At 39.5% G+C, this 16,928-nt stretch overlaps 3 protein-coding genes across 4 annotated transcripts; 2 read left to right on the forward strand and 1 right to left on the reverse strand.

The window, feature by feature from the left end:
- Nucleotides 1-1,006: 1,006 nt before the first annotated feature.
- LOC117991569 (SAP30-binding protein) lies at nucleotides 1,007-2,221 on the forward strand. Its single transcript, XM_034979164.2, is given in 2 exon segments — nucleotides 1,007-1,864; nucleotides 1,866-2,221. Coding segments are annotated over 2 exon segments (867 nt in total). The 5' UTR covers nucleotides 1,007-1,231; the 3' UTR covers nucleotides 2,100-2,221.
- Nucleotides 2,222-2,767: 546 nt separating this feature from the next.
- Nucleotides 2,768-11,788, forward strand: LOC117991568 (zinc finger TRAF-type-containing protein 1 homolog). Of its 2 annotated transcripts, XM_069505494.1 has the most exons (7): nucleotides 2,768-3,141; nucleotides 5,534-5,772; nucleotides 6,122-6,289; nucleotides 7,509-7,720; nucleotides 8,582-8,739; nucleotides 9,283-9,482; nucleotides 9,816-11,788. In XM_069505494.1, the coding sequence occupies exons 1-7, from the start codon at nucleotides 2,944-2,946 to the stop codon at nucleotides 9,841-9,843; spliced, it is 1,203 nt and encodes a 400-aa protein (XP_069361595.1). In that variant the 5' UTR covers nucleotides 2,768-2,943; the 3' UTR covers nucleotides 9,844-11,788. The 2 variants fall into 2 exon arrangements, with proteins under 2 accessions (XP_069361595.1, XP_034835054.1); XM_034979163.2 differs by lacking the exon at nucleotides 6,122-6,289 and having other exon boundaries at nucleotides 2,778-3,141.
- Nucleotides 11,753-16,817, reverse strand: LOC117991567 (WD repeat-containing protein 89). The gene is made up of 7 exons (XM_034979162.2): nucleotides 16,544-16,817; nucleotides 15,620-15,840; nucleotides 14,981-15,156; nucleotides 13,933-14,196; nucleotides 13,508-13,599; nucleotides 12,483-12,585; nucleotides 11,753-12,272 (listed from the first exon to the last, which is right to left on the reverse strand). The coding sequence occupies exons 1-7, from the start codon at nucleotides 16,690-16,692 to the stop codon at nucleotides 12,138-12,140; spliced, it is 1,140 nt and encodes a 379-aa protein (XP_034835053.1). The 5' UTR covers nucleotides 16,693-16,817; the 3' UTR covers nucleotides 11,753-12,137.
- Between the last annotated feature and the right edge of the window lie 111 nt (nucleotides 16,818-16,928).

A 16,928-nucleotide genomic window follows, 5' to 3' on the forward strand; every position in this document is an offset into this window, starting at 1 on the left:
AACTTACCTACCTATTGTATTGTAGGTATCTACTTGACATTGCTTTATCGTTCTACTTGTTTTTATTTTTACATACATAGGTAGGTACTAGGTACTGTATTCCGCGACAGGTTGAGATGGCAATCGGGGTATGAGGCGGGGGTGACACCCCGCACACCCGCACGTCACCCTCGCTCGCCCGCACTGGGTTAGCACAGGGGCCGTGCGGGTGTGCGGGGCATTCCCTCCCCGATTGCCATTTCGACCTGTCGCGAAGGTATGGATTGGGTACCTATTAAGAGTAAAATTTAAAATTTAAATCAATCGAGTTAAATACAAGCTATACCCTAGTTCTCGACCTTATTGACGGTTATGAGAAAGTTGTTTTTTGTCATATTGTTGCTCAGTATAATTCATAGATTGCTAAAATGCTGTTTTCTGACGTATGTCAATAAGGTCGAAAATCGATTGCACCCATTTTTCTGCTTGCGCCTCACGGTTCAAGCTATTTTTTTTTTGTAACAAAATAATGTAACGTTAATAATTATTAAATATTTGTCTGTAACACGTGATAATATTGTGATACACACATGAACCTGTATTTGACACCTCTACTTCGGATACGGGATCCCAACATAAAGTAGAGTAGTTAAATAATAAAACTTAGAAAATAATAAATTTTTTTTTTTAATTTAAAAAATTATAAGGATTTCCTTGAAGTCTGCTACATTTTAAAATCGTCCGCCTATTCTGCCAGGATTAGTTTTTTAGGAGCCAAATCTGCTCGAATGGTAGAAATCTACAACAAATGGTCACATCGACACTTGACCACCGACAGTCGACAGACAACAAATATCAACCAAGAGCAAGACAAAAAAATAGAAAACGTCAGTTCCGACATGGTTCCGACTTCCGTGCTGTAGGTACCTACCTACTGTGGCAAATCGTGCATTATTAGTCTGTAAAAAGCGTTTTGTTTTGTTGTCCTTGTCACAGACCAATGTCCTTGTTTTGTTGTGGTTTTGTTTTGAGTAGTATATATGTTATTGGTCTGTGAGTAGTATTGGTATATTGGTATATCCTATATGTTATTGGTCTGTGAGTAGACCTTTTTATGGAGCCTAAAATATATTTGTTAAAATACCTATATGATCAATTCAGACTGAATCTCAAAGATTAAAAACAATACCATTTTAAATTGTAAGGCAGTGTTCATTTATCAAATCTGTCAGTGAAACGACAAAAAAACATCATGACTTCCCAAGCTCTAGCTTCCCTCACAGCCACTTACACGGATTCAGAAGGCGAGGAGGACATGGAAGACGGGCAGCAGACGCCGGACAAGGACGAACCGGCGGTCACACGGTCCCTGCCCGCCAGCCCGCAGACCGTCGAGGAGAACAAGCAGTCCTCGTCTGCGCCCGTGTCGCCCAAACGTAGACTAGTCTCGTACGTGGACGACACGATAGTCTCAGACGAGGAACCTATGTCACCGAGCGCTGAAAATGTAGACGACATGAGAAGACTGTCGATGGAAACGGACACGGACGAGGCGATCCCTCGCTCCGACCCCGACGATTCGGAAGACGGCGTCGTCATCCCCGCCGAACCACAGGGCAAATGCCCCAAAGAACTACAAGATACGATAGCAAAGTTTTACAGCCGCATGATGACCGAAGGCCTAGACATGAACAAAATAATCCAAGATAAAAAGAACTTCAGGAATCCTAGTATATATGAGAAACTGATCCAGTTTTGTGATATAAATGAGTTGGACACTAACTATCCCCCCGAAATATACGACCCACTGCGATGGGGCAAAGAGTCATACTATGATGAGTTGGCTCGAATTCAAAAATTAGAAATGGAGAAACGGGAAAAGGAAAAAAAAAGATAAATTGTCAAAGATTGATTTCATAAGTGGAGTCACTAAGAAATCAGACAGTGATGATGATAAGAAACGAAAGTCTAAATGGGATCAAGCTGCACCAAATGTGGCATCGAAGCCCAGTATAAAGCAGCCGGGCCTGCTGCAGCAACCCCTGACCACCAACGTCACGGGAACCAAGGGAACTGTCATTTCAGCATTTGGATCTATAGCTAAGAAGTCTAAAATATGATCTAAAATAAAGATGCTACAGCAAAATTTTTTGATATCTTTTGAGTAATTTGTTGTGGTTCTTTAGTATCAAGCTTAAACTTTCATGAATGTAAATAATAAAATAAAAATCTTATCAAATAAGACAGCATTGTTTTAGTGGATGGGGATAAATAGCCTGGAAAAACCTCCCACTTATGCAATGCAATACCCTCCTTATAATAAGTACTATGAATTTTAGCATGAAGTAGGGCCACATAGTATGAGTGAACTAAGGTCAGCTAAGCTAACATGCAGGGTGTCTTCACATAATGCAACTGAACCACATAATATACATCACAGATGTGGTTCAGTTGTGTCATGTGAATGAGTTAATGAACCAATTCTTGCTTCTTTATTTTAGATTGAGCTCACACAAGCAGAGTTAAAAGTAAGCATTATAAACCTTGTAAATAGTTCATTATAAAATAAGTACCTAGTACTTAATAGATTGGTATCCTAGTAGTATATATTTTATTGAGTAATTAGGTGGTTTTAGATGTTTCTAAACAATTTACAGCAGGTTATTGAGAATTTTCTACCAATAATTCCATTGAACCATCAAACTCACAATATTTGTCGTTTTTCTAAAGTTACCCGTAGCTACTGTAGCAACTGAGTGACAAAGAAGTTGGAAGTACTACTACGATTCTCAGCAATTTTCTAAACGTCAATAGACGAAGAGGAGGGGTTAGGGGGCGGTTCTTATATAAACACAACAAACCTTTGTTCGTCAACCAAAATAAAATTGTTTATTTGATTGACCTTTTCACATTTGACAGTATTAATAGTGGGTTGACTTAATATTTTGTTCAAATTCGCGCAAAATGGCTGAGGCGCCCGTGGACGAGCCCGTACCGTCCTCTAGCAAGAGTCCCGAACTCGAGGACGCGCAAGAGGACGAGGGGCCATCGCCCAAAAAACGTAAAATTGATCCCGAGGACACTGACAAGCTGGAGCACAGGCTCGGGGGCATCCTGTGCTGCGCAGTTTGCCTCGACCTGCCTCCGGCGGCCGTTTACCAGGTATTCCAAAACAGTTGATACATAGCATTCCCTCATCTCTGAATCAGCTGTTTATTTTGTTTACTTTTATTGACATTTCTTTTAATAAGCTACGAAATAATATTAATTTTCTGAATTTCTTCTACGCAACATATTTTGCTCAACGCTTTGATATAAACTGGTATTGGAACGTTACGGCAACGATAACCCACTTATATATTTTATCGACGCCATAATGTTTCAAGTAGAATTATAGGAATAGATAGTTTGTTACCGATTTATTTGTTAGGTCCCATTGGATAATTAATGTTCTATGCATAGATTAATTATTGGTCTCGCTCATGGTTCTATGTCATAAATTTCTGAAAAATTGTCATCAATTTGTGATTATTGAAATATTAAAAATGTGATAGTTAAGTTAGTTAAATTGTTATGGTTAAGTATTTGTGATATTGTAAAGCTGTTATATTATGTAGTCTGTATGATCTCATAGTTGTACACTTTTTGTAGTTTTTCACATAAATAAATAATTATTTGAGATATACAGTTCTTTCTTTATTGAGACTCCTTAGAAAAACCCCTATCCTGATCCAAATTTAGAATTATGTTTTTATCCCTGTGAAGATTATTATTATCTTAAAATTAAAGACATTAGTATGAAAATCAGTTAGAACTTTAGTTAAATAAATCATTAAAAGAATTTTAACGTTTAAACTACCGTGAGTGATTTAGTCAAAAAAGCGGCACGTGCGCGAACGGACTCCCTTGAAAAAGGACCCCGTATGGGTTCGAAACTAGTCGGGCTAACGTCGACTAAACACGTGAGACAGATATTATTTAGAATTAAAAGAATTGGCTACAATCTCTACATGTTATGTAATTAATATCACTGATCATAGTTTCTTAAGTCTTTCATTGTAAGAACTTAAAACTCATAATTTCTAAAAAAATATATCTCATTAAAACTAGCTAATGCCTGGCATGCGTTACAATTTACAATGAGACCATGCCAACAATTTTACATTGATGGAACAATGAAAACTTTCCTATCAACAACCGTACAAAGTTTCATCACAATTGGATGAATGATATATGTACAAAAAAAGATGCATTCATTTTTATAGTAGGTATATATATTTGAATGGTTTTTAGGACTCAATCTTATATAGTTTGATTTCAGGATCCACAAATTATGAGCAGCTCAGGTAGAACACACACACATTAGATTTACAAAACACAGTACAGTGTAAACTTCCTAATGATCAAAATTACTATCCTTGTTGATAAGTCACTTTGCAATGTTGTTACTTTTTAAAGATTGTAGCCTTTTTGACAAACAACAACATGGCTAAGTCATTTATCAACATATTAGGTGCATTTAAATTGATTATACTTTTAGCTGTTAAATGAATTTTAAGGGTGCAACCTATTCCTTTTATAAAAGAGTTATTTATTTATTGATTTAGAGTACAGGTAATTCAATAAATAAAGAAATACTTATACTGAATATTATGTGTAAAATAAAGTAAACTTGCATTAGTGAGTTAAGTATTTATTTAATAATTTTTATTTTATAGGGAGGTTTGCCTTAAGGAGAGTTTACGTTGTATATTTTATCCAAAGAGAAGTCTGTCACCGGGGCTGACTTTATCAAATATTTAGACTTGATGCTGAGAGCTGTGCTGCAATTTTACTAAGGCCTGAAACTAAAAGTTTAATTAATGTGCAAATAAATAAATAAATATATTCACAGGGTTGCAAATTGCAATAGATATTATTTTTAACACGTCAGAATTTTAAAGTCATTGGGTATACCTGAATGAGTTAATATCTCATTTTCCATGTTATTACACTTATTTCCAGCACACTCGAATACCATTTATAGTACGCGACAGGTCGAGATGGCAATCGAGGTGGGGACGCCCTGCAGACCCGCACAGCCCCCGCGCTAACCCGCTTCGGGATAGCGCGGGTGTGCGGAGCATCCCCCCGCCTTATATCCCGTTTGCCATCTCGACCTGTCGCGTACTATATTATGTACTGTAAGGCTGATCGCACACTAGAGCCCAGCAGCACGCGCCGCAAAAGTATCGGGCGTTGATCGCAACATTTTCAATTCAGAAAACACGTATGACGTCATCATTACCATACTTGCTGCACGTGCGTAATGATTGCGGCTGCTGATGCTGACGATATGCGTTGACGCATTTCCGTCAATTCGTTTCGATGACCTCATTTGGCTTCTAAGGCTTATTATTCGTCTTACGCTGATGTCAAAGTAAGAGAATTTCAAAGGCTGAAGACGTTGCGTTCTGTGCATGTAGCTTTTACGGTGCGGCGCTGCCTTTAGTCTACAATCAGCTGAATACTCAAAAATATCAGTACAAATATTTGAATGCCTGTTGTTTTGCAGTGTAGCAACGGGCACCTAATGTGTGCACCTTGCTTCACTCACCTGCTGGCGGACGCTCGCCTGCGGGACGAGAGCGCCACGTGTCCCAACTGCCGCATCGAGATCTCGAAGACCTCCGCGTCTCGTAACCTCGCGGTAGAGAAGACCGTGTCCGAGCTGCCGTCCGAGTGCCGCCACTGTGCCAAGGTGTTCCCGCGACACTCGCTGCAGCATCACGAGGAGCAAGTTTGTGAAGACAGGTAATTTGACCATGTGCAAAGTACACTGTCCTAGCGTGTCGTGCTGCTATAGAAGATGAAAGAGACGAGCCTTGCTTCGATTCGTCGATAGTTACGCCAGACCCCAGAGTGTTTTGCGGCATACGACCCTATTGTTGTTTATTTTTTATTGTTGCTTTTATTTCACAAATATTTTAGTCCTATTTGAGGCGTACAGCGTACCTATTATACACTTAAAATCTTCATGCCTTCACAAAATAATTTATGTTCTGCATGACAGTATATATAACTGTCCAATAAACGCTGTAGTAATGTCACAACAATCCATCGTTTTTATCCATCTAAAACTGACACCGAGTTTCATCCCCAGGCAGTACAAGTTTTCCCAACTGGTTGTTGATTCGGAACCACGTAGCGCGTTCTCTGGTTTGGTTCGCATTGTGGCCAGGCTGTATTGGCTGCTGGTGTCCGCTCTCAGGAGAACGTACCTCGTCTCTGAGCTCTCGGCCTCATCGGTCAAGCGCCGTAGGTACCTCAGGTGTGTTGCTCACTTGTACACTTTGGCGCTGACCGGTATTAACATTCGAATCGCTTTAACGCTTTTTTCATACTAATAATATAAATGCGAAACCGCGTTTAACCGAATTTGACGAAGATAGCTTAAATCCCGGGAACAGACATTATGCTATTTTTATTCCCAAAAGTCCCAGTGTCATTGATTTTTTCGGTTCAGAAATAGCTTGCATGCTGGGGACGGACAATTGGTTACTTTTATCGCGGAAATTCAATGAGTTCCCACGGGATTTTTAAAAACCCAAATCCACCCGGAAAAAGTCGCAGGCATTATCTAGCTTGTCAATATTTATCACTTCACCTACATATTTAGGTCATTTTATTATCACACATACCTACCTAAATACATTTGTCGGGTCATAAAGCTACGAGTATATCCGATCAAGTATTTTATTAAAAATACTACGTCGTTTCAAACATCTCGTTGTAACTATAGTGGTTGATAGTACCTAATTATAATCTATTATCTATTAATATGTATCTAATTGTGCTCAAGCGATTAAACCGACCAGACCTCGGGTTATTCCCGTTGAGTCACACCCCCGTGTGTAACACTGTGACACAAGGTGCCTAAAATTTCAAAACATTCCCGTTGAGTAACACTGTTACACAACGGGAATTAATTTGAACTTGTTGGCACCTTGTGTCACACCTACATAAATACATATTATTGCGCGTGTATCAAGTATTAACTGATTGTGCACTTTTCCGGGATGTTATTTATTTATAAATACAAGATGGCCATCTGACAAACTATGAGTTAAACCAATTAACAAATAGGCGTACAATAACACTTGGTCTAATGCGAACCAAACATATTTATTTATTGGAAACTTCTTTTAACTAATTATTCTATTAAAAATCGAGATGGTTTTTTCAGTGTACATCAGCAACTTTAACTTGTTTTCACTTTCATTTCCCGTCAGTCCTAGCGGATAAAGAAGTTTCACTTCGATGAGATAGGTTTGCGCTTGACGACAATCATGCTTCATGGAAGGCTTGCAGGTGTAGCTCGGCTAAAGATCAACGTTTCGTCCCTCCTTCCTGTGCTGTTTCGTACCTTGGCGGTCCCACTGGTGCTGCAAATGTTCATGAGCGACGCTAATACTTAAGCATCAGGTGATCCGCCTGCTCGCTATTGTTATTTTTAAAAAAACCTACAAGAATGGCGTCTTTTCGTGCAGGGTGACGGGGTGCCGCTATGCGTGCCTGGGCTGCGGCTGGCGCGGTGCGGCGGCGAGTGCGGCGGCGCACGAGGTGGCGTGCGCGCACCCGCGCCAGTGCGCCGCCGACTTGCTGGAGCTGCTGCAGCAGCGCGAGCGCGCCGCCTCCGACGCGCTGCAGCTGCACACCCAACTACTGGACTTGCTCTCCTACGAGAAGATCACCTTCACAGGTAACGGAAACACCACGACAAATAGATCTATTCCATACCACAGTGGTTACAAAACAGTGCGGTAATTTCCATTTTTGGACTAGTGCAGGTCGCCTTCTTATATCGAGGGGTTTTAAAGTATCGAATATTTTTTACTTACTACACGACATTGTGTAAAACTTCTCGCTGACTATCATTTTCTGAAATCCAGCTCGCGATGTAAATACTGCCGGCTATAGTTTTTCATTACATAGTATTATTTAATTAAGTTGTTTTATAGGGTATATTAAAGGTTCAGTACCTCAAAAGGAAAAACGGAACCCTTATAGGACCACTTAGTTGTCTGTCTGTCTGTCTGTCCGTCTGTCTGTCTGTCTGTCAAGAAACCTACAGGGTACTTCCCGTTGACCTAGAATCATGAAATTTGGCAGGTAGGTAGATCTTATAGCTGACATTTGGGGAAAATCTTTAAACCGTGAATTTAGGGTTAGATCACACAAAAAAAATTAAATTGTGGTCATGAACTAATAATTAGTATTTTCAACTTTCGAAGTGAGTGACTATATCAAGTGGGGTATCATATATGTTGTAGTGGGGTATGGGGTCTTCACCTGTACATTCTAAAACAGATTTTTATTTATTTTTATGCATCATAGTTTTTGAATTATCGTGCAAAATGTCGAAAAAATACGACTGTAGTACGGAACCCTCATTGCGCGAGCCTGACTCGCACTTGGCCGGTTTTATTGTATAAGGCGCGTTTGGAACCCTCGTTGCTTTAGTTTTAAGTTATCGTTATCTTACAAATCCAACAATTGTCAATTAAAAAGTATACAATGTTTTGAATAAATGATTTGACTATTCTCTACGTTGTTGGTTCAGATTTGCAGCTTAAGCCGTACCGCACGGAGGAGCTGCACAAGCTGTACTACGAGACGTCGCGCTTCTCGGCCTTCGGTCACCAGTGGCTCGTTAAGGCCTTCGTCAACAAGCACCAGCGGGACCCCACGCAGAGCTCCCAGAGGGAAATTACGTACCAGGTATATAGTATAACCAGTGGTTCGCCGGTAAACTAAGATTCGCGTCCTGTGAGTTTGGACCACCTGTCAATCCAAGACACCATAACACAAATTAATGTTAATTGTCGCTGCTAGCACCATTTATCAATACACAATTGTAAAGTTTAGTCAAATTCAGACTGACTAGGAAATTCAGGCTTCCATCTCTCGACAACTGAGCGCTAAGCTATTTCAATGGTGTAAACAGTTTGGTATGCCTCTATAATCTGCTCGCCCATTGTTCCTAGGTGAGTTTCTACCTCAACAGCTATTCTAAATGACGAATATCTAACTGCACTGGAGATATGCGTGCGTATCACGGGGGTGTACCTAATCACCGACAACTTCCGACGCCAGGTTGTTACTACTCTTGGCAAAAACCCAACGCAGCTCATTGGGGGGTAGGGACCTCATAATAAGCTAGCGACACTGTACATGTACACAAGCGTCTCCCCGCGTGTAAAGGGTCCTCGTACGAGGAACTTAGCCAGTGTAACGAATAACGATGGCGCTATTCGGTGTCAGCTGATCCTGAAGAGCAAGCCGCCGTCGCCGGTGGGCGTGTGGTGGGTGTGGGTGCGCGGGCCGTTCGGCGAGGCGCGCGTGGCGGCCGCGCTCGCGTCGCACGCCTTCCGCGAGGACGAGGCGGCGCCGCCGCGCGCGCTGCCGCTCGCCGACCCCGCCGACGCTAACCGCCTGCTCTCCAACAAGGCCATCCACTTCAGGTTAAACTATCCTTTGTCTATGAAAACCCTTTGATTCGCCATAATCCTCTTTTTGACTTAACAAGAGTTCGGTTTCCTATTTTACCACGCACATTGTTGAACATGACTATGTACTATAGGTACCGCATGGAGGAAAAAAGTCTAAGTCCTAAAAATATTTCTTGGTGTAGTAAAAAAAAATTTACAATATAGAGAGAACCTACATGCAAAATATCAACTCTCTAGACCTGGATTTAAGCTGTAGGTATGTCAATATGTCAGTCTGTTGAGATTCTTTTCTACATGCCATTTAAACCACGCCATGTTCTAATTATAACGTGTTTGTTTTTTCAGGTTAATTATGTTCTTGTCGGCGAAATGATCTCAATATTTCCGCGCTTTTGACTGATTCAAGATCGATGCGGTTCATCCAACTCACATATTAAAGCTTATCGCCCACGTGGCTGCGCCGAACATACGCAGGGCATTCAGATTCTATGAATGCGTGCGGTACGTGCGGCGCGAACCGATGTGCGGTCAGCTTTACATGCCAGCCACATTGATGTTTAAACAATGAAAAAAAAGAATAGTTTAAATTCTAGCAATAAATAAACATTATTTTAATTATAACTACTTTAAATTGCACATTTTATTTTTCAGATTGTTTTTTTTATTAATGTATTTTAATTTTTAAGAATCTTACAGATTGTATTTTTATAAAAGTCTGATCACAATTTTTTCATTAGTGAACTATTACAACAGAAGTTAAGTGAGTACAAATTAATTAATTGAGCCAAGCGCTAGTCTATAAATAAATAAAACTTATTTCTAAACAAGAGTCAAAGATTTGGTTAGAATTATTTTAGGTTGAAACATACCTAGTGTATGATTGGTTCTAGATAAAAAATATCTACATAGATAGGTATTTTAATTTTGGTTTTGAACCGATTGCTTGACTACCATATCTATAATATCCACGGAGTATATAGTTCTCTCTGTTATGTAATCCCATACAAATTATAAAAACAAAAACCGGTCAAGTGCGAGTCAGGCTCGCGCACCGAGGATTCCGTACTAGTTGTATTTTTTCGACATTTTGCACGATAATTCGAAAACTATGATGCATAAAAATAAATAAAAATCTGTTTTAGAATGCAAAGGTGAAGCCCTTTCATATGATACCCCACTTGATATAGTTATCTTACTTGGAAAATTGAAAATACTTACTAATTATTAGTTCATTGACCACAATTTTTTTTTGTGTGATGTAAACCCTAAATTCACGGTTTTCAGATGTTTTCCCTCATGTCTGCTATAAGACCTACCTACCTGCCAAATTTCATGATTCTAGGTAGGGTCAGGGTAGGTAGGGAAGTACCTACCCTGTAGGTTTCTTGACAGACAGACAGACAACTTGATCCTATAAGGGTTCCGTTTTTCCTTTTGAGGTACGGAACCCTAAAAAGTCAGTGGGCGTAAACCAATTTGTGTCGCTCAAAATGATAAAATACTAACTTCTCTCTGTGGATAGATTACTTAACTTTTAATTGGGCATTACGTGAAAAGGATCCAACCCACACATATTTCATTTTAAGATAATATGAAAGCGAATGTGCGGAACGATACGACTACACAACTCGCGATATCACGATTCACGAAACATCGCATCATTGTCGCATCCCGATAGTGGAGCCGAATTATAAGACTAAGGGATGGTTTATGCTAGACCGTGCCGGGCCCGAGCTGTGCCACGTTCGAGGCACGTCCGACGCGCAGACGATCCACGGATTGCAATTTTGTATGAAGAAACGTAACACGGACGAGGCTCGGAAGACTCGGACATGGCACGATCTGATGAGACCTCATACAAATTCCCAATCTGGTGCCTTCGACGTGGCACGGTCTAGCATAAATCATCGTCAAAATTTGAATTTTCGCGGCTGGGTCCATGGGTCTATCAAATCACCTTAAGATGTTCGTGATGTTTTGAATCCGTGCCTCGCCCGCGCGTCGCACGTGGCACGGCCAGCGCCATCATCCTTAACTCTGTGTGGGTTGGATCCTGTTCACGTAACAACATCACACTACTTAAAATTTGGTTCCCTTTAACTAAACTAATGTTTATTGACGCTATAGTTTAGTTGCACAATAGTTTTAGTGCAGGTGTGTTTGTTATAATGTTTGTCTTTACGATAACTAGATTATTTTAATATTTACTAGCAAAATTAAATGATAGATAATATATTTGAATAGATTTTTTAATTTCGAATTTAAATGAAGTGCTATATTATTAAAATATTAATAAAACTTGGGTACCTATTATACAATATTCTGTTTCATTACATACCCTTTATATGCCAACTCCAAGAAGATAACTATAAGTCACGCAAATTGCTATTACGCTGGAGCCATGTCTCATTAACATCGAAATGACGTCATTTTGACGTCAGCCGAAATAAAAATATACCATCCCTAAGAATTTGCAATACCATCAGCTCAAAACTTCAGTCTAGTGCTGACGTCACTAAAATGGCGGCCACGCGCATTAGCAATTTGCGGGACAGAAATGAAACAAAACTTTTTTAAGAATAGATTATTATTCCGCATGTTATTAATGTCTCGTATGAACACCATATTATTATTATGGCGCTTGTAGTATAGATATAGAACAACACATCAGTAAGGTTTGTGCCTCTTGTCGTGTGAGCGCAGACTGGTGGTCATCTTCTTGGCGACCGCGTCCTCGTCGGGCTTGTCGCAGCTCCACACGTGGATGAGGCCCGACTCGCCCGTCGTTACCAGTAAATCTCTCTGGAAATAGACGACAAAATGACAGTCAAGGTAGCGGGAAGTGGGTGGATGAGGAAGCCGGCGGATCGTGTGTGGTGGCGCGCTGTTGGGACGGCCTAATGTCCAGCAGTGGACGCTAACAGGCTGATTGATTGATTAATTGAAATCATAATAAGATGTTGCAGGCAGTCAGGCTAGATGGTCTAGTAAACTAACTTCTCGTATACTTACATGTTTGTCGTGAGCGCAACATCGCACAGTTTGCTTGTTTGCGGTGAAGTTGGTGGACGGCTGCAGCCTTCTCTGCGTCACCGCTACTGATCTCAGAACATCTCTGAAATTATAAGCAACTAACTTATGCTCGCGACCTCGTCCGCGTGGACTACACAAATTTCAACCCCCTATTTGACTCCCTTAGGGGTTGAATTTTCAAAAATCCTGCATGCCAAATTTCAGCCCGATCCGTCCAGTAGTTTGACCCTGTGCGTTGATAGATCAGTCAGTCAGTCACCTTTTCCTTTTATATTTTTAGATACTTGATTATGAAATATAACAAAATAAATTTCAAAAGTAAAACCCAACTACCTCTCTTAATAAAAGCTGAAATATAATAATAAAATTAGTTGATGCCCGTGACTTCGTCCGCGTGGAATTAGGTTTTATAAAAATCCTGTGGGAACTCTGATTTTCCGGGATTAAAAGTAGTCTATGTTACTATCCAGGTCTTTATACCCATGCAAAAAATCACGTCAATCCGTTGCACCGTTGCGACGTGATTGAAGGACAAACCAACAAACAAATACACTTTCGCATTTATAATAAGGGTGCCGATTGTTTTTCTAGTCTGTACAAAATGACTCCACACGCGACATTTCAACTCTGGATCAACTGTCATGTGAAGAGTTCCCTTTAATACAAGGACAAAAACCGTACTTTTGACATGTTTGACACAAAAAGTTAAAATGGCGCGTGAGGAGTTAAATTTTACGTGTTACTTCAGAGTAAACTAAGATGAACTCGTCAAGTGAACTGTAAACAATTTCAGCGACACCATGTTTTGGACATAACATCCGACATTGATTTTGTCAATAACAAATCAATTGACACCTCATTCATCAAAATCGGCTCAGCAGTTTAGGCGCTACAGTGGAACATACATATACTGCAAATATCAAAACGCTTTCTTTTGGCTTTAACATAGGTAACAATATAACCATGAAATATTATGGTAAGCAACTAGGGAGATAAAAACTCACCCCTTCCCTCCATAGGAGCCGGCCACTATGAGCGCGGCGCCACCGGCGGCCATGTACGCGTCCACCACGTAGCAGTCATCGGCTCGACTTCTCTGAAAATTATTAGTTTACATGACTTATTGATAGTAAAGTAGTTAATTACATTTTTTATTAATAATGAATAACTTTCTAGCTAGACAAACTCCAAGCAAAATCTCCAGTGTCTAGTCAGTAGTTTGAGCTGTATATTGTAGTGCACAAACGCCCTTAGTGCATTCTAGTATTCGTTTTCGCTGCATTCATTTGATTCGTATTTTGACGGATCCGTATAATATTGTCACTACGGCGTCACACGTCGGCCACTACGAATCGTATTTTTACGGAAACGAAACGAAAACGAATACGAATGAGTGCACTAACGCCCAGAGGGAAAAATTATAAGGTACCTTAATGCTCCTAGCAATTTTTTCTCTATCATAACTCTTTAACCGGTCCCCCGTATAGGCGTCCCACAGCTGCAAATCATTGGACTGAGTGACACAGGCTACCTGGTTGTCAGTTAACCAACTTATTTTCTCTACGGAGTTCTCTATGTTAAGGGAGTATGTTAAAGCATCATCTTCATTTGGTTCTGCTATGTTGTATATGTTGAGGAGGCCATCTTGGGAACCTGATGCTAGGATTTCTGATTTGTCTTTATGGAATTTTACCTGGAATATTAAATAGCAAAATGAGTGATTTTAAGAGTGGTGTAGTTCACCTGTGATACTCGGCTTACACTGGGTAAGCTATGTTGACCCTAAATAAGAACTGGATGGTTGGTTACAATTTATGACATCTGCAATTACAGCACACGGCCAAAAGTGATGAACATCGATCTTTAGAAGGAGATAGCAGGTTTGTAGAGCACTGTCTCGGTTGTTAAGACTGACAAAACTTCATATAGGAACAAGTGACAGAGACAACACTCTACAAACCTGAAATGTCGTTGTAAAGGCCGATGTTCATCACTTTTGGCCACGTACTGTAGACTATAATACAATTTGGTGACGTGGCCGTGGCCTGCTACAGAAACAATCAATAAATAATCTGATTTAATTTGAGTGGTGTAGAAATCTGTTAGGGATATGGGTTTTGTAATAATCATAATCATAATCATTTATTTATTTTGCTCGATATGGTAGGTACATGTATATTATTTACATGGGGTCTTAACAGTTAGGTAATCAGTTACATATCCTGCCAAGCATGGCGTGCAAAATTATTTCTAAATTATCTTCATAAATTATCTCATTTCATTAATATTGTTATGTCATCACTCATCATGTAAATGTTATTAATAATTCAAATGTCTATTTCTATGCATTATTTAAAATTTGTCATTAACACTATAATAGGTTTTATTTAGTAAAAAATTAAATAAATAACTTCTAAAAGATGTCAGGTTCATTCCATAGCTGTGCGACGGTAAATGGTTATGGATACGTATTATACCTGTGTAATATCTTCAGTGTGTGAGTTCCAATATCCCCCCAGTGGCTCCGGGTTCCTCTGATCCCAGAACACCATGTACGCATCATCTAGAGCCATCTGACTGCCCGCGCATATGACGCGGCCTGTGCATGACACGTCCATGCATTCATATGCACGAGGAGAAGCATCTGGTTCATCTGGGAAAATAATTAATTCTTTTTGTAAAAATAAAGTATTAACTATTAACAAACTATTTTTAAGAGAACTAAAAATCAAGTTATGCTTTTTTCTCATCGTCTTTCAGTCTCGTCAAGCCCATTTTAGTGTTGAAAAATCTAGCTTTAAATTTACGAGTGGAACCGCTGGCTCCTCAAAACACCTTATCCACTAGGCTATCACTACTTGCTTACAACAAAAATCACTACCCATATTATAAATGCGGATGTGTTTGTTTGTTGGTTTGTCCTTCAATCACGTCGCAACGGAGCAACGGATCTACGTGATTATTTGCATGGGTACAGTTTAAGACCTGGAGAGTGACAAAGGCTATATTTTATCCCGAAAAATCAAAGTGTTCCTACAGGATTTTTAGAAACCTAAATCCATGTCTACAAAGACGCGTGCATCAACTAGTAACTGAATAAATTTTTATTATTTTACCTTTATATTCTTGTACACACAAGCCACTGGTCCTGGTGTCCCACAGCTTGACACCATCGTGTCCAGCCGAGTACAACAAGTGCTCTTCCTTGGGGCTGAGTACTACTTCTGTGAGGGGCTTCTTGTGCCCGCTGAGACGGCACACCTTGCAGAGGGAGGTCTGCTCCAGTCGGTATACTTCTATGCTATTGTCTAGTAGGCTCACTGCTATGTTTAGAGACCTAAAACATAATTTAGTTATGCTAATCCATACTAATATTATAAATGAGAAAGTGTGTCTGTCTGTCTGCTAGCCTTTCACTTTTTTTTAAAATCCTGTGAGGACTCTGGTTTTCCAGGATAAAAAGTAGCCTATGTCCTCCCCCGGTATAGCAAGCTATCTCTGTACCAAATTTTGTCAAAACTGGTTACAAAAGTGAAAAGCTAGCAGACAGACAAACAGACACTTTCACATTTATGATATTAGTATGGATATTTTGGAGTACCGAGTATTCACAGCTCTCGATTTTGTCCCCTCTTCACTTGTTACCACCAAGACACCCACGAGAATTTCCACCTCTAAATTCTAGGATTTACCAGTTTTTTTACAGTAACATGGACATATTTGCAGAGTATGTTTAAATATTAGAAGCACACTAGAATAAAATTATTAAATACATGACTACCTGTCGTGCTTAGCATAATATAAAAACTTGGCTTACAAGCATAATATCATTTGTTTTGTAAAGCATATTACCTGCTAATCTGTTGCCTTTAAATCTTTATCTGGTTATTAGGGAAGCTTCTACTTCGGCTTGTGGTAACGCAAATGTATTAAGAGAGGTTAAGGGTAACAAAACAAAAATTTTGAGGTTAGAAACTAATTTATTTCAACAAGTGTTTTACAAACTATCACAATAACGAAATAAATGTACTTTTACTCACTTTGAAACGCTTAACTTATTAATAGAGGTTTTCTTCAGTGTCACTGCTGTTTCAGCTAACAAACTGTATTTTTTACTGAACAAAGTATTTAGTTCCTCCGGTGAAACAGTATCTTTGTCTATCTCTATATTTTCTATAATATCAGCCATTTCATACACTTAAATCAATATTTTATTAACTAGAATAGAAACTAGAAAATTATTGTGAATTACCAAGTAATACGAAATACGAATAAATTGTAAACAAAACAAACATGAAAATTTAAATGCAAGACTTCAATTTGGCAGTGACACTGACAGAGACGTTTAGAAACTTGAATCTTTATGCTTGAAGCCTCCATAAACGCAACACTGGCGAGAGCGAAACAACCTGTGCCCAGTTGGCA

Source organism: Maniola hyperantus, chromosome 20, assembly GCF_902806685.2.
Source record: "Maniola hyperantus chromosome 20, iAphHyp1.2, whole genome shotgun sequence".
Classification (NCBI taxonomy): domain Eukaryota; kingdom Metazoa; phylum Arthropoda; class Insecta; order Lepidoptera; family Nymphalidae; genus Maniola; species Maniola hyperantus.